We start from the raw sequence: 24,759 nt of genomic DNA, 5'->3' as shown, positions 1-24,759 counted from the left end.
TGACATCTTCCGTACTTCTTATCCCTTCCCATGTAATGTCTACTGTATTATCCCGGTATATTTCCTGTAGGAACTCTATTGTCTCATAACCGATACCTTCTTCTTTTAATATGTACCACAGGAGTTCCCTGCTTACGTTGTCGTACGCCCCGTTTATGTCCAGGAAGGCCAAATACAAAGGTCTATTTTCCATTCTAGATATTTCGATGCATTGGGTAAGCACGAACAGGCTATCATCTAAGCGCCTACCATTTCTAAAGCCGTTCTGAAGTTCTCCGAGTATCTTGTTACTTTCTACCCATGATTGCACCTTTAATTTCACCGCCTGCATGGCCAACCTGTACATAACAGATGTTATGGTAATCGGCCTGCAGGATTTCATGTGCATCCTTTCTCCTTTCCCTTTATAAATCAAATTCATTTTACTCTGCCGCCAGCTATCCGGAATTTCCTTATTCGTTATGACTGTTTCTAGAGCTTTTAACAACGTGTCCTTACTTTTTGGAGCAAGTTCATTAATCAGCTTGACCGGAATTCCATCTATTCCTGTAGATGTGTTTTTAGGAATATTTTTTTCTGCCTTTTTCCAGTTTAGATTGGTCAGTTCTAAGCTGCTTTGTATTCTGCTACCTTGTGTTGCTTCCTGATTTGCGGAGATTACCCTATCGTAGCTTTTAAATGACTCGGCTATAACTGATGTAATGTAGTTCACTGCGTTGTCTCCCTTTAAACAATTTCCCTCGTTATCTTGAATCCGATCTTGCTTACCTGATTCCTTTTCCCTAGCCAGATTATATGGTTCCAGAATTTTCTTCCTCCGCCTCTAGAGGCATTGTGTATGTTAGCCATCCAGCGATCAGTGGACTGTTTTATTTTACTTTGGACAAGGGCCTGTACCTCAAGTTTCTTTTGTCGATATGATTCCCATTTTTGGTCCCGACTCAACGTAGCGCCCCCTCTCGTCTTGCTGGCAAGTTCGTCCCAATGTTTTCCGCGGCGGCTGCATCGGGCTGTCGTGACACCTAAACTACTTCTAATACGTGGCACAAGTGAACGCTCACCACTCGGTTCGACGCGCTGCACTGTTATAAAAATAAAGGAACATTTTCTTGAACTACTCACATGACTGCTCTTCCTTCGGTCTAAATGAAACCAAGCGTATAAAAAAGGCGTACCGTCTTATCCTCGTAAATAACTGCTGATGGCTACTTGGCATCGCGTGGCCCAATTTGTACTATTTTAGCTGTTTGTGGTATATAATTAGTAACTACAATAGATGACTTTTAATTATGTAGTTTAGGAATGCAGTAAAATGCTAATGTTTTACTTCTTCTTGAAAACAGTTGTCTGCAACGTTTGCATGAACATGCCATTGGCACAGCTTTATTTATTGGTCTCAAGATAAATCTGCCACATGATCAGCTGCCGGTCTCTATCGTTAGCCCCGTGTAATTTAGGAAAACATTTGAGAGCACTGCAAAACCTGCCCTGAAGAAATCGGAAAGCGTGAGCTTTGTCGCTGTGCTGTTGCGACACCAGAGGCATCATATTTTCATTTATTATAGTTTTTTAATCATTTTTTTGTCCTAATTTTTAATGTTTTTATGTTTTATTTCCCACGATGCTCCCCCCCCCCCCCCCCTTGCGTCCTTACGCGCTAGACAAGGGGATTTATGCACACGTTCGTAGGAAGTCGCCAATGAAGAAAAAAAAAAGTCCGCGTAGCGTAGTGGTCAGCACGCTCGGTTGAGAAATAGAAGAATAGTTATTCGATTCGTAGCGTGGACACGATTTATTTTTCTTAAGTGTCAGTTCACGCGGGCATGTTCTAGTGACGCGATTAGCAGGTACGCTTTAGTGCCTGGCACCGACGACACGATTTGATGACTCCGCTTAAGAGAGAAGAAAGGCTTTCGCATACAAATTCCCACCTTAGAACGTGCTGCAGACAAAAGAGCATTGATTCTTTGATACGCAACTTGGGATACTGAGATAGCGCCCGTATCACAATAAGCTTTTTGTTAGTTTTTAAAAGAAGTTAAAAACTAATCTGCGGAAATTTGAAGACAATCTTCAAGTTCTTGCGATTTCTTCCTCAAGCAAGCTTTTAATTGTTATCTGTTTAGTCTATAATAAATATTCGGGTTTAGACAAAAAAATAAAATCCTACACACTACGTCAACGGAGTAAAGTTGCGTTGGTGTAGAGTCGACATGGATATCACAGGGACATGTATAGGACATTATAACATCTTATGTCGTGAAAATGCTCGCAACACCTTTACTATCTTGCGAACAAGAGTTAAATGTCTGTATCAAAGGCCTTCTTAGTTGACCATGTTTTACGTATGTTCTTAGTTGACCATGGTTCTTAGTTGACCATGTTTTGTGTAAAACGTGGCAAGATTAAAAAAACCGATGTTTTACTTAGTTGCATGCCTAATTCTAGTCAAGTACGAGGTTTTTTGCAGCTTCTTACCGTTCAAATTGTTTAATTTCTTAAACTATACACGTGTCGTCTCTAGTAGCAGGTTACTTCATTTGATAATTAACCGTCGTCAGGAATAACCTCTGTTGCATAGCCGGCAATCCAGCTGACAAGGTATACAATGTGCAGGACCGACTCAAGTACTCTCTTCAGCTGCAAGAGTAGATTAGTTAGACCCGCTGTCTTGAATATTTCGTGAATCTGGCTACTCAGGAACAGCACGATTACGCTCTCACTGAAAAGAAGTGCCTTACACATTACTGCAGTCGAAGGTCGATGTATCGTTCTACAGCGCTCGTCAAGCTGGAATTCGAAGCGCAGGGCTATAAACAAATGTGCCTCGAATATGCAGTTAAAATACTTGAATATGATATATTCGTCAAAGTTAAGCGATTGTGCCCTGTGTCATCGTAGAAAAAAGTCCCCCCAGTGCTGGCGAAATGTGCCTCGAACATGTAGTTAAAATACTTGAACATGATATATTCGTCAAAGTTAAGCGATTGTGCCCTGTGTGATCGTAGAAAAAAGTCCCTCCAGTGCTGGCGCTGCTCCTTGCGGCCGCGTCGGATGCAGAAAGCTATCGGAAGGCACCTCGCGGCGCTCTCGGACCGACTCTTCCACTGAGCGTTAGGCAGCCCGAGTTGGTGGGTCGGATGTCAGGTTGCAAGCGCCACTTCGTTTCGAGCGACAGAAGTAGGTGCTTGCCGCTATGAAAGAATGAGTGAGGCGCACCTCCGCAACGAGGCACGCGCATCGCATGCAAAGAATGCCAGGTGCAGATCGCCACTTAGGTAGAGGCCCTGAGCGTGAAACGGGAACCTTGGCATGCTAGCGCCTCGTTGCGGAAAAAGACTTCACCACGGCTAACGCCTACCGTTTGGCGTCCGCATGCAGGAGTTTTAGGCGACTATCTTGAACGGACGTGCAGGAGTGAATGACCGGGCGTGTAAAATATAGGAAGATATGGCCCGACAAAGCATGCCTGTTTTATATGAACCCCTGTTTCTATCGGGCCAAGATCGCCGCTACACCCAGTGTCGAGAAAGACAACATGCGCAGGCGGGAAAAGACAAACGCGAAATGTGCAGTCTAACAGCTCGCAGTTCCTGCTTCCTGCTGCTGCCCGGCCAGCGGGGAGGCAAGAGAGAAGGCGAAGGCTTGGTGCGGGGCCGCATTCTATACACTCATTGTCCAGACCAAACCCTTGCAGTAGGGCTGACTCATCTGTACCCGTCAGTCCTTCGCTCCACCTCCTAAAGCATGCAAAAGCCCGACAGCCGGTTTTCAGCCCGGTAGATAATCTCGGCCGGATTTTATGGGGCTCTTGTAAACCGCTTGAAAGCTGCGATATCTCGTGTCTGCTGTAATATGTTGTGTTCTATTTGACGGGTATGTAAAAAGAGCTTTCATTTTGCGTTTTATCGTCGTTGCACTCTATCCCATTCATGCCCTGTAAGGAAGTAAATTCGCATTAATGCTCCGTTAAATTTCAGCACTCCTTTACTTCGATTTTAGTGTCCGTATAGATATTTTCCCTTATGCATTCACGTGATTGTTAGATTTGCATTGTTCAATCCTTACATCATTTGCGTGACAGCTCACAAAAAGATTGCTTGCTCCATTTTGTGTCTCGAGGCGAATAAACAAAGAACAGGAGTAACCTTGAAGCACATCTCCAGGTACTTCATCCGCTTAAGGTCATCCCCTGTGATGTCTCTCTCTTTGTCTCCACAGAAGATGTCGTCAAGTTCCTGGTGGACCTTGGCCAGTGCCTTCGGATGTAGTCCCAGCATGTAGAAGGCCCAGCCAACGGCTGATGTGGAAGTATCTGTGCCCTGCGACAGAGGAAGTCTCCAGTGAAAACCATGAATCCCCTTAGCTAGCCTTCCGCGTTCCACTCTATAAATAGTGAATGTAGTGGTGATCGCTTATTTTCCTGCCCATTGCGTGGATAGGGCCGCTGCAGAAATAAGAGCAGATGTAACCACAAAAAAAAAAAAAAAAATCTTGTGCTGACATGAAATTTGAACAGGAAGAAAAATGAAGTTCACACCAGAGCTCTAGGTTAGTCGACTGTGGCGGATCCTGAAGAATAAGGGGCTCACTTTTACAACTGACAATGAGTCATTTTAAACGTCAGCTGGAAGGGTTTTGTAGGCTCTGTACCTTCAGGCTAGTGGAGAAGGAGGGCAAGGAGGGGAGAGGTGGAGAAATGAACATATATATGATTCTGTTAGGTAATGAACCTCTGGATAAGTGATAAAGCAATTGAGCAAATATTTTATGTGCTCTTGCAGCCTTGATCAGACGAGGTAGTTGTATGTTCCGCTGCACTTCGAACTGCTTTAATGAAGGACCGCAGCTCTCAATGGCAGCTAAACCAGGTACTAACCTGAATTAAGGAGACATATACCTTTATTAACAGCACTGCGCGTCGAAGAGGGTTTTATTTATGTTCCTCCAGCACGCATAAAATCAGAATTGTGCAGCACTCTTTTATTTGCTAGAAAGTACGAACACGACAGCCTGTCAAACTTCAAAAACATGCAGACTGACGTTCACTGCATTATTTCTCGTTGTCCCATTGACAAGCCTCCTTAGGGCGAGCTCATGATGATGTGCTTAGCAGCTGCGATTTCTTTGACGTATTACGCTTTTGCTGTCCCTTACGTTGATACCGCTTGGTCGAAGCTATATAAATCAGTTTGGCCCTTTAGTAATTCTTTTTGTACGCTGAGTATTTTGGATGCAAAAGAGAGCAAACACATTCATATAGAGGTGATCACTTATTGTTATGCCCGTTGCGTTGATAGAACCGGCGTTGAAATGAGGGCGCTGGTACCCACACAAAGAAAGATCTTGAGCTGAGGTGAAAATTTATATGAAATAAATGGACAACTCCAGAGCTCAAGGTAACTCGGTTACGGTGCAGCCTGAAGAATAAGCGGCTTTCTTTTACAACTGAATACAACGAACGTTACACAAACCGTAATCACATTCGACTTTTAGAGGAAGCCGGTGTTTAGCCCCGCCATGAATTGTTTACCTGGCGTAGCAGCATTATTGTATCTTATTTCATATAACTGCATAAAATAGCACCATGTTTTGATGCTTGGAGTCACATGATTTTACTGCCAAGGCAGGCCCCCATTTGACAATTCCTACATAATTATGCGCTTCCTGTAAAGGGTGCTGCAAACCACTTGCATATTTCTTCCCTATATTTTACATGTCAGCAAATGTTTTGTCTAGCTATTCGGGGGAAAACATATACCTTAATACTTATACAGAAGCTATAGTAGTTACGGTATAGTTATATAGTACATTTATACGGAAGTAGTGCCACAAGCAGCGGCTTCTTTAACAGCCTGCAGATTCTACCATCGCCCGTCTTATTACAGATGATCGATGCATGACGCAGATAACGAAATAATTCTGAAAGAAAGCACTTCGCATGACACCTCAGATATTTTCAATTTGAAAATTTTTGTTATCGCATATTTCCCCACTGGAGACAACCAGCATGAAAATGTTTACTTAGGACCACCTCTTTACTGTCACCCAGATTTATGTGCAAAAATGATCGACCGCAAGCAGGCAAACATTCGATATCAAAGCCACCAGATGCAGCCTGAAATGTTTTGTCGGCAAAAATTTCGACAGAACGTAGAAACTCTATCAAGTCATTTGTTCCGACTCCTCAGGAAAGTAGTAAATTATGCAGACTAAATCCCGTGCAAAAAAAAGACATTTATTTCTTTGTTTTAAACAATTCTTTTTTTTTTTGTTTTTATTAAACGAGGGCCCAGCCGTTGCACATTTCATCTGGTATTCTAGAGCACAGCTCTTATGAGCCCGTTCGGCGGTTGGGCCGCGTTGCCGTGGGGGTCGTTGCTGCTGTAACGGAGCTAAAGAGAGTTACGAACTAAAAAGAATTTCTTGAGAACAGAAATTCTCTTTGGCACGACAGAAAAATAAATAGAGCTTTGTCACTGCACATGCAGACATACAGGCATCTCCCAATTTTGTTCCGCAATGCATCGCAAAAACGCTTAAATAGCTGCGGTTAGGGCTCGCATTAGGGAGGACCGTAATCGTCCTCAGAATTTTCGCGCGTGGAATGCTTTTTCTCCTTACGACAGTGAAAGGAGATACCCTGCGTTTAAAAAATGGCAATGGTCTATCCAGAAGTGGTTTTTGTAGGGTGAATGCGTTAGAGGTAAGCCCATTCATTATTAACACAGCGATGCTGGCAAACCAAACGTTCTCACCGCGAAGAGCATGCTGTCCATGTCCTTCTTGACTTCATCGACGGTGTAGCGAGGGTCTTGCAGATGAGCCTTGAGAAACATGTCCACTATAACTGGATCCTGTTCATCTTCGCCTACAGTCTGAGTCAAGCTCTGCAGCTCCTCCGCGACCTGTTGCAGCTTTCCCTTGCGCCGCTCAAGCACCTGGAAGACATAAACGCAGCATCCATAAAATGGTTCCGCTTAATGTGAAGCTGTTAATGTCTACAGGAACATTTACAGTAGTGTTCCAAATATTTATCATTACGATTCGTATCTTAAGAATCTTACTGCGTCGTCATATGGGCTAAAGTGAGCTGACAATAGATATTCTTCTGAGTGCTTTATTACCTGCGAAACGAAACTGTTTACTGTTTTGAGACCTATTTTAACGTCGGAGATGCCAGGCATAACATTAAGGACGTCAGTAACATTGATAAACTAGACATTAAAAGGTGGTATCCTGAGGAGATGTGCGGATGTGAGCAGTGGTTGTTAAAAAATTGGTACTCAGCTTAGCATTGTCAGTGCCAAGCTATGCTTAAGAAAAGCGACGTCGCTGACGTCAGCAATCGCCGGGAAAAGGATATAACAAATCAATAAGCAAAATCGAAGAAATCGTTATCTCTATATGCACCGAAGAAACTAAAAATTAAAGTCGTAAAAATACACAAGCGCTGACCATGGCAGCGCCCCGATGATGCAGGCCTACATCATACTCATGTCGCGTGACGCCTGCAGAGGGCATGCATTTGCCTTACACAGTTCGAGTAAATAAACCTGGATCGCTAAACCGGTTTTCGGTCCCCTTCTGCAAACCTACGCTGACGCATATATAACACGCCGTTTACAAAACCGACTAACGTTCAAGCTTCAAATGTAATTTTTCCGACAAAAAGCAATAAAGCTCCATATGATTGTTTTATTGCAATGTGCAATAAGGTGGTTCGCGGCATCTTGATGAAATGAGCGCAGATTACGCATGGTGCTAAACGGCGTGGAGAAAAATTTAATGTTAAGGTAAACTGAGAATTAAATTACTGGCTATTTTACACATCGCAGTGCTTCCCTCACTCAAGGTAAGCAGTGGAAATGCATGTAATCTCAGACTTCGGTGAAGATGTTACAGCGCAACAGTAATTTTACTTGGTCCACTACACTGCCAAAGCTGTAAAAAAAAAATAAATAAATAAGACTGGCACTCGAGCGCCACCTTTAATGTTACAACGCGGCACAAACGACCCTCGTTTGCATGCATAGCCTCAATCGCGCACATGCACTGTGTTTCTCGCTTAATCAGTAATGGTTTAATTTTTCTGTCTTTTACCTCGCACTCACCCATTAGCCTACAGGCATAAGCTACAAAATTATGCGAAAAACCAGCCAACATATGTGACCGGAAGTTCCCGCTAGAAACAAATCGTATGCAGATGGGCCTGCGTGACCCAGGGGCAGCGTTTCAAACTAGGGATGCAGGGATCATGGAGGGTTGGGTTGTGATCACACCCTCTCATCTCAATGGCGAGGTACTGCGGCCACGTGACGCCACACAACCCGTTCACTAGTAGGGGCACGGCCATGTCACCTGCTAACTGCTGCCCGCCTGTGGGTTTTTGCTTACAACACCGACGCCGACAACGTCGACGCAGGGTTTTCATAAGAATGGGGTCTTTGACGCTGCGCATCTATGCAGAAGCCAACTACAAATAATTTCTTGTTAACTTTTCATGAAGGTAGATAACTATGGGCCTACTAACACTGCAAGTGACCTCTATAGATTGTTTGTATCTCACATACAGTATGTTTAATAACCTAGTTGCGGCATTAGAATTAATCTGTTACCTGCAACTTAGCGTACCGAACTAAGCAAAACTAGAATAAAAAAGTGTAATACAATGAGTGTAATACAGTGTAACATTGAGTGTAATGCGATGCGAAAACTGAAAAAATAAAAAATAAAAAAATGAAATTAAACGAAACAACATTATATACGTTCCCAGTTCTTTGCGCTAGCTGCTGCGTTCTGCTTCAGTGCACCTTCTGGCAGACCAGCAAGGGGTATTTGTTTTGCTCGCTTTCCACTTACGGCGAGAGTGTACTTTTCCATCTCACGAATGGACTGGTGGTAGAGTCGCCCTTCTTGGGTTCTGTCGTAAAGGAAGTCGTGCCACAGCCAGGGGCGGAAGACGCGTACGCCGATTAGGAACATCAACCTGCATTCCACCGGAAACAGAGATAGATGAGTGTGATTGAAGCAGGTCTCTGCTTAGTTCCGAAAAAAAAAAAAAATGACTCAAAGAATCCAGAACCTTTTATTTCCTTTTGAGTTTGACGCTAGCTGGCGTGGCGAATGTCATCCCAAATGTTTTCCTACTTGAAGTTAAGACTTGTTGCTGTAACGCGATGCAAACTTTGGAGTGCCAGAAATGCGTAAAAACGGGAACAAGAAGTTGATGTTCAGCCGCGCAGTTTTAATTATATTGATTAAAACAGTTTTAAGTTCTGTATGCAGTAATGGTTGCCTTTCCTGGCTGCGTCTGAAGGAAGCTTTCAAATCATTTTCTAAAACGAAACCACAGGTACCGTCAGGAGAAGATTGTGAGTATAGCACTCACGCTTCGATATTTACGGCTGCACTGCTGAGACACTGTCTGAGGTACCCTCAGGCATTTACTCCAGGCACTTCAATGCGAGAATTGCGATTCGTGCCCCCCTCCCTCCCCCTCACTTTCTGCTCTAAAAAAACGCCAGTTTGCTGCATTAGCAGCCATCCAAAGAACGACCGGTGGCTTACGCCCCTTTTAATCTGAACAGTACCAACGTCTATTATCACTTGTTGCTTGAAATTCATGGAATCGTTGTTTGTGAGCCCCACCAAATGAAGTTTCTCGTTTGGCCCAATGTTTTTCGCGCAGTTTTTATTTTTTTTTAACCTCATGGATCGAGTAGTCCAACATCCTGTCTAACTGCAATATCTTTATACTACTGTTTTTTTTTTTTTGCTACTACTATAGAGCGCACAAGGGAGCGCTGTCCATTTGCAAGCAGGGGCTTCAGTGCCTGCAGCAAATACTGCTAAAACCTTCGCTTTATGTGCCTGCAGAAAAAAGGAGTGAATGCTCTGCCGCGGCTGGAAGCGAAGTACGTACGTGAAACATTTTGTTTCTGCTTGTATTTGCCATCTATGCTTTGGTCCATGGGAAAAGATTTTTTTTTTTTCTGGCCAAATGATAAATTGAAAACGAGGGGTGTCTAGTTCCATAGCCCGGTATACGTACCTGTTGAAATGATCGGAGAAGGTCGTGTCAGTGGTCTCTAGTTGCGAGCCCAAATCTACACCCATGAGGACCTCTGCGAAGAGCAAAATGACATTGGCATGCAGAGTAAGGCTACGAGATAATGGCCCTGCTGAATTTGGCGAAGTATAGCAAACAAAATCGGAAGCCCAAATTTTAGGCATCTCTCACTAGTCTATAGTGACGGTTTCTTCGCTGTGGTTGTAACGCCTTATTATTACTACCATTACGATTTTTACTAAAAGGAAACGATACAAATGACTATTATTGAATGAAAGAATCCCCTCCACAAGTCTGAGACGTCTTCGGTATTTCAGGGGAGTAATTTGACAGCATGAAGCAGGATTCAATGATTTTTCAACCGTCCCTAATTGAAAAACACGCGAGTAGAAGCACTACGGTCAAGTTTAAATTGCTATTATTGCGCAGCGTGGGATAGCTATTATAATTTACCTTACACATCGCAGATTAGCATGCTGCCACTGGTCTCAGCATAGACGTCTGTAAGTCATATTTCAAGCACGCGTGCAAATTATAATTAGCGACCGAATTGAGACAGCCGTTTGATCATGACTGCAGTTCTTGAATAGCCGACGCAGTTTCCGTCAGCTGATTAGTTTAGGGCCTAATTGGTACTCCGACCAACCGTAGCTGAAGCACTGCTCACTCAAGAGAAATTTTATCGTGAAAGGATGTCGATAAACATCACTCTACGGCTATACTTCTTGGAAGGCTTTTAGTACCATAGACCAATGATGCATGGTCAAATGCGAAACACTATACTATGCATCTGTGGCTACCGTTAAGTAAACGATAAAATTACCCAGGGGTTCACACCTCTCGCGGTGCTGGTATATACTATATATCGCCATATACACCTCTTGGGACGGGATTTTTGTAAAAGTTCACAACTACAGCCAGTGCCAAGCGGCGCATTCTTCGAAAGGCGTTATTCATGCCGACTCACTCGTGATGACGTCCAAGGCGTAGTTCTGGGCTATGCGATAAGCAGGTATGGGGTCCCCCGGCTGCTTTGCGGTCATCTTGTCTACGCGCTCCAAGAACAGGGTGCTGTTGTAGTTGAAAGTGGAGACGTATTCCTCGAGGACCTTGAAGTGGAACGCGGGCGTCATCAGGCGCCGCTTGAACCGCCAGCTATCGCCGACGCTGCGATAAAGGGTTGCCATAGTCTATTAAGTATAGGAAATTTTGCTCCCAGTAGTCATAAAATTTTCGTTCTGCCCTGATTTCAACAGAAACAGATGTGCCAAATAACTTCGTAAAAATGTGGCCTCCCCCTCTCCCCCCCCCCCCCCCTCCCCTTCCTTTCCTTCACTTATCTCGAGAAATTCAAAGCTTGAACAGCCACTATTCACGCGAATTCTGCTATGTGCGAATGACCTAAGCTTTGTACCGGTAGATTTCCGTGGGTTTAATCCCCCACCCTCCGCCTTGCGCACTTAAAAGCAGTGGGGGGGAGCCCTTGGCTGATGAATTGTGTACGCGGTTTGCAATGACCGCGTCGTTTTAATGTAGCACTTAGTTCTATACCTTAGGAGTCCTTAGCGAATATGACGCATTTGGGTCATAAAATGTGCACCCCTGACACAAAGGAAAAAAGAGCTTGATCATAAAGAGCGCATCATTTGGCGTAATAACTGCGGCGCTTTTTGTACGTTATGACGGAATGGCGTTGATTGATTGTGAGTCGCGTGGTGTAGCCCAGTACATCAAAGTGTCTTAAAATATGCGTTCGAGGGTCTTCCTCACATTGCCAAGGTTTGGAGCTTTACGAGGGCTCCAAGCGCTTAACTGCAGAGTCGGAATGCCACCATCCATGTGGCTTAAGGAGTGTACACGGCTGTGAAGAGTTTTGACAACCACTTAATTAATCAGTCGACGCAGCGCAGACAGCGGGGAAGCGGCAGATTACAACGTAAAACGTTGCATTCTTTACCTGCTAAACGTCAAGAATATCATTGCGAGCATTGAGTGGATGCAAGTGTTTCCACGGATTTTGAAATTGTAGGGGGAGTGTCTAAATTTGTAGGGGTTGAAAGCTTGAGATTCGAGGAGAAGCAGTAATATATTTTCTTTTAAGAGGCGGGGGGGGGGGGGGGGGGGGGTGTTATCAGTGTAAAACAAAAAGTTGGTATACATTTTCACAATGATTCGCGTGTTCCAGCACGTGTATCAGCACACCGTTTGTGGGACTGAGCGACCAGAAACATGGGTGTTCGATAGAGACACCTGTATATGCAGATTCCAGAAAATAGGTAAATTCGCCTTGTGGATATAATACCTCTATTTATTTTATCTCTTTTTTTCTTCCTTTTGCATGCATGCGTGTAACTTTGTCGCAGCTGGTAATGACGTGGGGCATGTGTAAAATGATGATACAGTGCAACATTAAAATCAAATAGTAGTTGGCGTCGCTGTCATCATCCTCGTTGCATACCGTTGTGCGCGTTTCCACACTGCGTTTACTTTGAGGACGAACAACTGGCCCTTCGAAGCGTTGTTCTGCTAACTTCATTTCACAAAACTTCATCAGTTGAAATAGTTGCAACCAAAATTTCCAGCGGTGTAGTTTTGCTTCGTTCAACGCACGCCCGCCTGAGGTCACATACCTCTACCATAAAAGTAACCGCGACTGGCTTCCAAACTGATCACTCCTGTAAGCGACAACGGACCTCCGCCCCTTTTCTCCCACTATAGCTTCCAGTACGTATTGTCGAACAGAATTTATTCGCCGAAAGCGTGTCATACGACGACTTCCGATTGTTATAGGACAAGAACTAAGGGTTTTCGAATCGTTTCGGCAGACACCGGTCCTCTAATGGTAGGCGCGACAGGAGGAGGAGGAGGAGGAGGAGGAAAGAAGGGCGGAAGGCAGGGATGCTAACCAGAAATAATTCCGGTTGGCTATCATGCACTGGAATAGGGGAATGGTGGGATTAAAGGGGGAGGGTAGAAGAAGACAGGAGGTGAGAAAGTCACATTCTGTCAATCAGGTTTCCCAAAATGCATGAGGCAAGGGTACTCTCGGACAGAGTGAATTTCGCCGCGGTTGTAAAGTGGATATAGGTCTAACGTTTTCTTTTTTTTTTTCAAGAAACAGTGACACAAAGTCGACCGTCGTTACGTAACGGTCATTGGCTGAAAGACCAAGGAAGTGTCTCAACAACGAGGTCCTGACTTCAATCGCCTTTATCGCTATCATCGTTATCAGAAAAATGATGCGTCAACTTTGTAGTGACGCTAAATGAAAGCCCACTCAAAGATTATAATGAGCGAACGTTATAATGAATGATCGTTGCGAGACAACCCGACCATCCTGGTCAGCCGGCTGCAACGTCAGCACCGTCGGCCGCTTGTCAATGGGTGTTGTCGGTATGGAAATCTCTCAGCGAAGAGGTAAAGGGCAGATATTTTCAGAAATGCAACGTGAGCAGCAACGTACTGGGCGGTTCAGAGGACGATGCACAACGGAACGAGGGATAGCGAGAAGCACTTGTCCTCCGACTGGAGTTCCGATGGACAATTAAATTCATCGCTTCTGCACTTCATAGCTTTCGGACGGCATTTAAACGCAAATGAGGACAAGTAGTGTGATCATTATGCTCAACTGGTTCAGTCATTCTTTTTTTTTTTTTTTTTGCCATGTAGCAATTTTTTTACTTTCTGAAATCAGTAGGTTTGAGGCGTCTACCTATAGTTCATTCCGACCTATATTCGAGTGTTTACTGTATTGATAAAAAACAGCAGGACTTCGCTGGGTTAAAAAACAAGCTCACAGCTTTTATGAAAATTCCGCAAATAGCAGCACCTGTTTTCTGGCAGTAGGCCAGTGGAAGAACACAAACATTTACTCTTGACAAAACTGGGGAGTTCCTAGGGAGTCGGTGCGAACACGGGGAACAACGTGGACAATTCTTTTTCCTAGTTTCAAGATGTGTCTTGCAAAATGCATTATGCTCTGGAAACTATTATTTCCGACCATCATTGCAAATCAATGCACTGTAGCGAACTTTCTAAATTCGCTGAATAGCTTGCGTTTTCAGCACCACGCGTATTGTGCGGCAGCTGTGCAAACTAGAATGAGGTGTCCAGATTTTCTCTGCTTGCAAAAACTTCCTAACCACGCATAGCCTATGAGGGCATGTTGCGAAAGAGAGGAAGCTAAATTTACAGAAGAAAAAAAAAAATACACATATGACAGTATTCCTGGGTGACCGGCCAACATACGCCATAAGTGTGTTGTGTTCTCCAAGCCATGACGAGATAAAGTTGTACACCACAGGCTTCCGCAGGCACGTCTTGCTGAGGAGAAGAGTCTGAAGTGCAAGAAAAAAGAGGACAAAAAATCTCCATTAAAGATCGAAGTGGGACTAATAGGCGTGTCGCGTGTCGCGAACAAAAAAGATATGCCGAACAGCGCAAGGATTTAGTAAGAGAAATTCGGCTTCACTGAAGCGACGTTTTTTTTTAAAGAAACAAACATAATATTTGCAATGATCACTGAAAAGCTAAAGTGAATTCCGGTGTTAGTCAACCACCGAAGGTTATGAGCGGAAGAAAATATATGCTCTCTATTATTTTTTTTTTAGGAGACATCCAAGGCGGAATACTTTGTACAATACAAATATATTAGAGAATACTGTTCGAGATAATAAGTTTATGCAAGAAAATTCAGGCTGCAATGCTTTACAGACAACGATTATTGAAGCGCAAGGGCGAGAGCATATGGTTTTCAGAAAATGGTCGGCACTAGTGAAATTCTCTCTACTCACGGGGCGATAGAGGGCCTTGAAACGGAGTAAAAATAGTCTCAAAACCTCTCTATTCATTTGGAGCCTTCCCCGAGATCACTTCAAGTAGCATACGTATAGCCTTAAAAGAATTTGCTTTTGATAAATACGCCCCTTTTGTGTATTATTAAAGAAACCTTGTTATCGGCATGAAGCTCGGACTTGAAATGTTCTCATACGTTATTGTCATATAAATTATTAATCGCGTGCGGTTCTTTTGAACAATGCGTAACATAGTGGGATTGAGAGCGACGATCTGCCACAGCTGCCTGTTTTCATAATTAAAGAGATTTGAGGAAGCATTTAAATAGTTATTATGAGCTCCATGAGTCTTGAACTCAACCCTGAGGCCTTTAAAAACTTAAGGAACGCGTAAAACTTAAGGAAGACTTTACCTGAACGCTCTTTACCCCCTTTCATAGAGATATCTAGACTTGTTAGACTCCTTTCCTTTGCGCTCTTTCTTTCTTTTTCTCCCTTTGCCCCCCCCCCCCCCCCCCCCTAAGTTAGGGTAGCGTACTGGGCACCGCCTGGTTAACCTGCCTGCCTTTCTATTCTATTCTATTCTATTCTTCTATTCTATTCTATTCTATTCTATTCTATTCTATTCTATTCTATTCTATTCTATTCTATTCTCTCTCTTTCTCTCTCTCTCTCTGTCTTTTGTGCAAGTACTTAAACTAAATTGAAGAGCGAGTTTGTTCAAAAGGGCGAATTATGTGGTCATACCTGCACTGCAGGTGATTATCATTTTTGAAAATTATTCGTCAGGAGGAAACCTATTCAGAAAAGAGTGTGCTTGACAGCCTTACGTATCTTTGATAAAAGTAACCACACTATAAAGTTTGCTTCTAAATCGTAAACTGAAGCTGTATCCTTGATTAGAAAACGTCTCCAAAGATGACAAGCGTTCTCATTAAACTGACCGAGATTAGGAATTTGAGGGTCGGCACCAATCACCTCTGCACGAATGAGAGATCAACCATGCGGCCTGTCCATTTACGGTAAAGAGGTTTTTACTGCACAGGTATGAAGAACATATGATAATTGGAGAAAATACGAAGAAAGAAAATCACGTTTGGAGAAAGAAGAGGAGAAAAACGTGGAGGTTGGCTCGAGGAGCGCGAGGCACGAGCAGGGGAGAACAGCCGAGCAGCGGAGCCGATCGGCTGCCCAAGGAGCTCGGAGCGGTGCGTCTTCTGCCAGGCCTGACCCGGGGATCCAGACCTGGGGCCTGCCGGCCGTATCCTGTCCTGTTCTCCTGTCTTCCACGAAACTCGGGACGGTGGTCGGGCCCGGGAGTGCCACAGCGCCAGCTCTTCACTGGCACGAGCGTTCGGCGCCGTGCTGAGCCCAGGCACGGCGGTGGAAAGGCAACTCGATGCCTCTTGCCTCTACTGGGCCCCGTCCGGTGGCCTAGCCTTCCGCTGGGCTTACCAAGGCCCTACTGCACCGACCCTGCAGAACTCTGACTACCCGGAGCGTCTGCACCGGCTTCTCCATCCAACAACTTGGTGACTTTTTGACAATTTGTGTTTTGCCATCGTCCCACTTGCTCGTTCTACTTTCGTCCCGTCCATGTCTGTACATAAAAGTATTCGTTGTTAGCTTGGTCAGTCTGGTCGTCTATTTAGATTGCTGTTTTTGAATAAGTTACAGAATAAGGTGGCCAGAAGATTCAAGGAAAAGAACCTCACAATTTTGGCGTCCACGGCAGGACCAGGCCGGCCAAGCAACGTTTTCCCGCGGCTAGAGATTTGAGAAAAATGAGTGCACCAGAGTTGCTCGCGGTAGGGGAACGTATAGGTTTGCAGGGAATCGAGTTGCGCGAGTGGGTAGAGAAAGAATTGCAGAAGGCAAGGGAAGACAAAGCTGCCGAACGCGAAGAGAGAGCTGCAGAACGGGAAGCGGCGAAGCAGCGCTTGGAGCAAGAAAACCAGAATTTGCAGCTACGAGTACGACTTGCGGAATTAGGAGAAAACGCCCCTAGTTCTGGAAGCGCTGAGCACGGTACCGTACCAGCTCCGTCTTTCCCAATTAGTCCTCATGGATTGATTCCACTGTTTAATGAGGAAAGGGACGATTTGGACGCGTATTTGAAGCGTTTTGAACATGTCGCCATTTGCCAGGGCTGGCCGAAAGAGAAGTGCGTCCACGGCAGGACCCATCATCACTGGCATGTATGCTTCTCTGGCCAGTCAAGGCTGTTGGAGCGTCGGCGAATGGGACGCTTGCACCCGGAACGTTGCCGATAATTACGTCATATAATGGCGTCGGCAGGCACCTAGCAATAGCTTTGCCTGTGAAGTATGACGACTTGATAATAACCTCCGTCTCAGGTGCTTCGATGTCAGAACCATCCGCTAAACGTAAAGATGCTCGCTCACCGGTATATGCAGCCTCGGGCACCAAAGCCTGACGTACCAGGATGCTATTAGAACCAGTGTCGCGCAGCACCGACACTGCTTGTCAGAACACTTCTCCATGCTCCACTGGCATGTTGTTAATACTCTGAGATGGACTAAGAGCCGAATCGTCCCTTCGAACATCTAGGCATGTTCTTCCCAGCTGACGACCAGGGCGGGGATCTTGAGGGGACGTGCAGCAATCAGACGTCTCCCGATCATTTGAATTTCCGTATCGACCCAACTGGGTTTCATGCCCAGATTTGCGACATAATGTGCAATATGGGGGCTTCGGTTTTGTACGGCAATCCGCCGACCTATGTCTGGTCTCTTCACAGATGAAGCATCGAATTCTAGTATTTGGGTTTGGGGCTGCGTCCTGCGGTTTCGCAGAATTCTGCTCAGCTCTATCTTTAAACATTGCGAGGTTATTCTGTCGCTGAGCCTCAAGAAAGTGATCGGTGGCCTCAGCAATCTCGTCCACCGTTTTACAATCACGTTCTCGCAGGAAGAGAACTAAACGATCGTGACAGCTGTTTAAAAACTGCTCCGCCACTATCATGTCCCGAACCAGTTTAAACGTGCGACCTTGTCCTCGCATCTCAACCCAGCGGTCAAAAAACTTAACAGCCTTGTGGTGTACTGGGAAGCTGTCTCACCATCTTGCGGCTTGCTTCCACGAAACTTCTCTCTGTAGCCCTCAGCCGTGAACCGAAACCTCCGAAGTAAGGCAAGTTTCGCTACATCGTAATTGACTGAGTCCTCAGGAGAGAGTCGTCCAAAGACTGAGAGCTTCTCCGCCGAGGCACAGACTCAAAGCCGTGACCCACTTGATCGTTCTACTCTCGTCCCGTCCATGTGTACAAATAAGTATTCGTTGTTAGCTTGGTCAGTCTGGTCGTCTATTTAGATTACTGTCTCGGAATAAGCCACATAATAAGGTGGCCAGAAGATCTAAATAAAAGAACCTCACAACGGATCACTGGAGTTTTGAGAACCGAAGAAAAAATATGCCCACAGAGCTCCGGATGTGAGTTGACTAAAATGCATTGCTTATTATTTGATCGTTTTTTATCGGAAGGGCCTGTGGGGATATGATAATGCACCGCATTCCATCTCTGCACTCGCAGACGTCGTGCTATTGTGACGACATTTACGCTTGTAGGGCAATTTGCTTTTGACACGGCTACCAGCCTTGTGTACACGCAAGCCCTGCTAATTTCAGGCTCACGGTGTGAAGTTAGATTGCATGTCTACGCTTGTTCTGAACTGCTATTTTGGTCTTTTCAATAGACACAATAAAGAAAACCAGACAAGCACTTTCAAGAACCCCGTGTACCTACGCGAACTACTAAATCTCACAGACCATAGTAAGGGCTTTTGTTCCGCTTTGAGCAAAAAAGGGCTCCGACCTCGCGGCATGCACAGAAAAACAAAGGATACAACTCACTGCCCTCTAAAGCGCACCTCGTAATGTTGTAGTGTAAGAGAAGTGTTGGTGTTTTACCTGATATAAAGAAATGTAAAAGCGGTTTTACAGCTTCGCTTACCTGAACAGCATCAGGGGAGTGAAGCACCACAACTGGCGTCATGCCGAAGTACACTCTAAAGGTTTTGCCTCTGTATTGCTGGCATATTTCACAGATGGTCTGGAAGAACACTACAGGGGGAATAAAACAGTATATTTAATGTTCATCTAGCACAGCATAGCTGCATAGTGATTCTATTCCTTGCACTCTGAACTCATCACAAGCCCTGCACTTTCCTTGAAGTATGAAAGAATTCTTTTACGTAACTGCCTTGTTTCCCGCCATGAGATCTAAGTACAGTAACCTGGTCATTTAGTACTGCGCTTTGGCTCAAAGAGCCTAGACTCACCATTTAATTCGCTTCCCATAGTTTGCTTTAGAAGGTGAATCTTTTAAAAGTTATGCCGGCCACGCGCGCGCGCATGCGTGTGCGTGTGCGTGTGTGTGTGTGTGTGTGTGTGTGTGTGTGTGTGTGTGTGTGTGTGTGTGTGTGTGTGTGTGTGTGTGTGTGTGTGTGTGTGTGTGTGTGTGTGTGTGTGTGTGTGTGTGTGTGTGTGTGTGTGTGTGTGTGTGTGTGTGTGTGTGTGTGTGTGTGTGTGTGTGTGTGTGTGTGTGTGTGTGTGTGTGTGTGTGTTTACGCTGGCAGAAAACCACTAGACATGGAACGTTAGGTCTGAATATTTTGTTGCCTTCAGATTGCCTTCGCAAAAGCGTTGCCGTCGCCGTAACCCAGAAGTGAGAAAGCGGATCAAAAAAGATGCGCCCGTAATTTTGGATCAAGATTGTGATATCACCGTATTTTCTGCATCGTTTAGGGTGCTGCCATATCATTTCACTTCTCATTTTGCGCTCATCTACTAGTCAAGTTGACTATAGTTTGCGTAGGGACTCGATCGGCGATATGTACAGGTCGAGTTGTTCATTTTAAGTTCAACTATCCATCATAAGAGCGACACTGCAACGCGCCTTCCTTTCCGAAAGGACCAAACCAACTAGAAAAGTATAATACCTTTCCAAACTATGCGGCATCCTCTCGATGTCAAACATTCATGGAACGAAAAGCGGGTGTAAAGGAGCTATGGCGTGTATACTCTTCAGACGAAGCTTAAGCGTCCTCCTATTTGTTTTCCCTGAGGGCGTCAACTTCTTCCAAATTCATTGAAATGGACATCAAAACAGTGCGAAAAATCCCGGAGAGTCTTCATCGGGCAGTGGATAATCATGAATATTACGCTCATGTGGTAGGTGCAAGCAACATTTCGAGCGCTAGTGCAATCGCTATGGCTTCTGCGTTGTTATGGTAAAAGATTTGGCTGTTGTAGCCTCAAGGGATTATTCAACTGTACCTACAGAGGTAGAAACTCATTCTGTTTTAGTCTTGAACACCCCAAACTGTTATTGCCTCTTCATCCTCTTGTAAAGAATTATTTCGCCTTGACGGTAGAGTTTTCTCGATAAAAGCTGTGCGGGAAGCGTTGCCGTAATCGATTACTGCAACAGTTTTCGGCTACTTAACCGGCGTATCCGAGTGCTAATCCGACTTTTGTGGCGCGCTTTGATGGAGGCGAAACATGATGTCAATGCAGTTTGGTTTGGTTTGGTTTATGCGGGTTAACGCTTTAAAGCAACTCGGGCTATAAGAGATGCCATATCAGAAATTTCAACCAGCTATAGTGTTCTTTCACCTGCACTGACATCGCGCAGCATACGGGCGCCTTGCTTTTCGCCCACACAGATAAGCGGCCGCCGAGGCCGGGATTCGATCCCGCATCCTTTGGCACAGAAGTCGAGAGCTCTAAGCACTATACCACCGCGTCGGGTTAGGGGAATTGAAATATCCGCAGGTGCTCGAAATTATTATGGCGATTTCCAGTACTCCACTTATACCTCTCTTTTTTCTATCACTTCCACCTTCCTGCCTTCGCTTACGGTGCCGTTCAGTTGTTCAAAAAGAAGTGTGAAGCAACTGCACATTTCTCTTCCTATGAGCCAATTTACATTTACTGGCAGAGATTGGGAAAATGTGAGACGTGGTTATTTGGTTTTTTGTTTCTCGGAAAAAGAAGGTGCAGGGTCTGTTTCACTTTTCGCTCTTCACTTACTGTGGACGGATACAAACAGAGGCACAACCTTGTTCAGAAGTCCTGAAGCCATATGATTTTCGTCTCAGTCACAAAATGAAGCCGTCACGGTACCATTAAGGACTAAAGGGCCATTAAATGCTATGAGACAGTTTTTTGCTGTGGTAATAAATAATTTCGTAGCGTTTTAAATGCTCTTTGATTTTGAATGATGGCGTGATGACTTCATTTTCGGCTTAGACGAAATCCCTTAGGATTTTTTGAACTAGACAGTGCACAAGCATTGATGCCAAGCCCTGTCGTAGATTAGCCTCCAACTTCAGTAGCAGATGATTGCTGAACGGGAGCGATAAGGCATGACGTCATACTGGGCGCTGTCCAAATAAAAGTTGCGTCACAATTCTAATATGAAATGACGTCCACATTTTACCGACACTTTCCTCTCAGAACTAGCGCGTAGGAAGGTGATGCTTTTTCAATCGAACCAGCTAGCTATATATGCTGTCACGTAAAGTTCCACGCACCTAATCAGTCCTGTAGCCATTTGAAATGTTTTGTCTCTCGGAGTTTTCGCGACTGTTGTTCCCTACCAAAACTATCCATAAAGCGAATGGACTATACTAGCAGATTGCGAAAAAAAAATATTCAGAAAAAATCCACACGCTCACCCTCAGGTTTTGCGCACAGTAGCGTTGCTGAAGGTACAAGGACATTATCCCGGTACGTTTGTAATAGTGGAATGTAGCTTGATGCGTCTACTACTATGCGATACCTTTGATAGCGCATCATGAATAAATGACCTATATTCTACTAAACTACCCACATGCCACATAGCGCTGCTGTATATATCAATAGTGAAACGGCCGAAAATTGCTGAGTGCGACTTTCTACGTGGCGCAAGCAGAAAAAAAGCGTTTTGCACAGCCATTTATGCACGATAAAAAATAGGTATGTGCACTGATGGGGAAATTTCTCACTGTAAAACATGAAAGCACAAAAGAAAGAGATTCATCGCTGAGTCATTTGCAATTTTTAATTACCCTTTTCTAACGTAATGCTATCCAAATATAGAAAAGGAAAGATCTGCTTGAGCAGTAGAGATGCCGTTCTCATCACTGTCCATATTAATTTAACAAAAAGAATTGCATCCCAAGGGACTCTGTGCATTCGCCCCTTGTTCTTTCACCACGAAGTGACAATCCAGGTTAAGTAGGCGTATATCAGTCCTCAAAAATTAAAAAAAAAAAAAAACATCTCCCTAAATTGCGTCGTCCGCAATAACTAGGCCCTATTAACAAGGCTTGACTGCGTAGGAAAAAAAAAAAAAACGTTTTGGATGAAGGAGACCAAACAGCATTATATTGCTAATTTGTTAGTAATTTAATTTCTTTGGCGTGCAGAAAGACTGATATGGTGTAGAGTGCCGCGTAGTGCGGGACTTTCGTAAGAGAGCCCTTTATCACGTTGCCCAAGCAAAATAGTGAAAAGCTCTCTTTCATGTGGGATCTCATAACAAGACCCCCACCTCTAATCTTTGCATTTCGACATCAATCTCGAAGAAACATGCATTGACTGAAGCTATCTTCCTAGAGCCGAGAAATCAATTTTTTTATTCTTTGCTTTGGCCCAGTCAAAAACTGCCAACTGGGCTATTGGCCCCATTTGTTTGGAATGAGCACTGATCATGCCATGCCCTCACGTAATGCAGGGCAACTTTCCGGCTGCTGCAGCCGCACTGCGGAAAATGTATTTAAAACACCACAGGGACAAGAACATAACAGCCCTAAAACAGTGGTTACCACGTGCATCCCAAAGTGTTCGCTAGAATCTGCAAAAGGTTGGTACTAAGTACGGTCTTCCTGCGAACGTCTCCGTGTCATGTAACATATGCTAATGTGTGCCACAAAATCAACACAACTGACATTGCAATTGAGGCATAAAACTGAGGCACGAGAGAAGAGGACAAGCGCTTGTCCTTCTTTCATGTCCGTCCTCGCGGTGTTGTTTTTAGTTCTTCAAGGATGCGCCAACTCGGTCAGTGTTCGGTTCTTCTGACAGTGCGATTTCCGGCTATCATAGGAGGTACACAAAGCCATCATTACTGCGTGTGATGGGTGTGGGCCACGAGATTTACTTTCTTGAGGACAAACCACACGTTGTGACAGCAGACGCGCTAGTGTACATGAAAAATAGCTAGCAAAATCATCCTACTTGTTCGAAATTTTACTCGCCCTTTAGGGCTCTTACAAGGACAAAACAGATATAAAAGCTCCGAGCCAGCTGGGCTCGGAGGATCCTAACTAGAAGTAAAGGGTACAACAAGGTGTAGGATATGGGCGTGCATAGTGAAAAGAAAATTAACAGTGATTAAGGTGACCCTCACTCTTCAATCCAATGTGTCGAGAAGTTCACTTGGCTGAGATATGACGCTCCCCTTCAAACCTTGTTCGACTTCTATTGACTAAATACGATTAACTCGGGAACTGTTGGACGCATTCTTTATCAAGGAGATAGTGACAAGTTCGTCAGAACCAATTCAGCCTCCCTGCCAGCTAGTGGAATCAAACTTATAAAGCATCGATGGTGAAATGCAGTCATCCCTACATGTGTTTACAATGCATTTTTTCCAGCTAAAGTAAGGAACGTGCATACGCTCGCCCCCTTCACGATAATTAAATGTAACGTGTATGCCCCTCAATAGGCATCGTTGGAGTTAGCTTCCATCCTATCGCTCCGTTCTACATGGCGCTCAATTACTTTCGAAGAAAGAAAAGATGGATCCCCCAGTTGCCTTGTGAAGTTTTTGTTATAAAGCATAAGGTATTTACGAACATTATACCCAGCAAGCACTTGATGACTCATCCACACAGTATTAACGGCTCAAGCTCTCCGCGGGCAGAGGTCCCGTCCTCAGAGAGCTCGTTTGTTGACTTGTCCACCACCAAAGCGGGAAAGACGCTATTTATTTATTACGGAAGTCTCTCTCTCAATTCACGAGCATCCTAAATAACCCAAATAGCGACTGTCTCGCTACATCCTGTGCCTTAAGAAGGTGGCACCCTAAGAAATGAAGCGCTAACATTGACAAATTCTCAGCACGCGTTTCCTGCTATCAATATAAAGGCACGCTCTTGGTGCGGACGAAGCGTGTTTCCAAGCAACTCTTTGTTTCTGCACGTGCCGCGAGTAAATTCGCGGCTATAAAGCGCCTGTGCTCACCTTCTTCTCTCGTCCTACCCTCCGCTCCTTCTCTTCCTTGCAGTTACAGCCGTCGCGCGACCAACCCCCCACCTTATCTTCCTCTCTTACCCTTCTGGAACCTTGCCCTTTGAGCGAGGCGTATTATTTATTCACAATTGGTGCTTTTGCTGCAAAAATACGCGCTGCCATTTCTCACCACCCTTGGCCGGGATTGTCCCTCTGTTCTGCATTTCCGCGTTACTTTAGGAAACCGTTGGTTCCTTGGCTGCAGGTAGGATACGACGAAAGGAATGAAGCTCGCTTTGGCTCAGAATGATCTTTTGTCTCAAAGTAACCTTCTTGGCTCAGCTTCAACTAGAATTAAGCAAAAGCAATCTCGGTAAGCAAGCTGCTTTAATTGACATCGCTTTTGGCGAAAAGTAAAACTGCGCATTCGCTCTGTGTTTGAAAACAGCGAATAATCCGCTTATAAGAAATTCTTATGCACTCCACGGACGCCTTCATATTGTTGAGGCTGGGGGTAAGCGCTCGTCCAGGATCGCTTGATGATGTCGAGGAAGGGGAAGAGGAAGATACGACGTCTGCTGCTGCTGTATATTCTGACAGCGATCGCAGCTAACGGTGGTAACACGAGCTTCACTCATACTAACTATATAGCGC

At 44.7% G+C, this 24,759-nt stretch overlaps 1 protein-coding gene across 1 annotated transcript in view; it reads right to left on the bottom strand.

The window, feature by feature from the left end:
* The window catches only part of LOC146183624 (cytochrome P450 4V2-like), a 34,176-nt gene that overhangs the window by 4,366 nt on the left and 5,051 nt on the right, over positions 1–24,759 (bottom strand). Inside the window, exons 2-8 of the mRNA XM_084608730.1 lie at positions 18,839–18,948; positions 14,321–14,409; positions 11,040–11,239; positions 10,055–10,127; positions 8,863–8,989; positions 6,759–6,941; positions 4,149–4,322 (exon numbers count right to left, since the gene is read on the bottom strand). Of these exons, the coding sequence (XP_084464856.1) occupies positions 4,149–4,322; positions 6,759–6,941; positions 8,863–8,989; positions 10,055–10,127; positions 11,040–11,239; positions 14,321–14,409; positions 18,839–18,948 (956 nt within the window). The remainder of the gene's footprint in view (positions 1–4,148; positions 4,323–6,758; positions 6,942–8,862; positions 8,990–10,054; positions 10,128–11,039; positions 11,240–14,320; positions 14,410–18,838; positions 18,949–24,759) is intronic.

This window comes from Amblyomma maculatum, chromosome 7 (genome assembly GCF_055883805.1).
Source record: "Amblyomma maculatum isolate TAMU_Amacu chromosome 7, ASM5588380v1, whole genome shotgun sequence".
Classification (NCBI taxonomy): Eukaryota; Metazoa; Arthropoda; class Arachnida; order Ixodida; family Ixodidae; genus Amblyomma; species Amblyomma maculatum.
The sequence above is the reverse complement of the archived record's forward strand: the minus strand, read 5'-3'. Positions and strand labels throughout refer to the sequence as shown.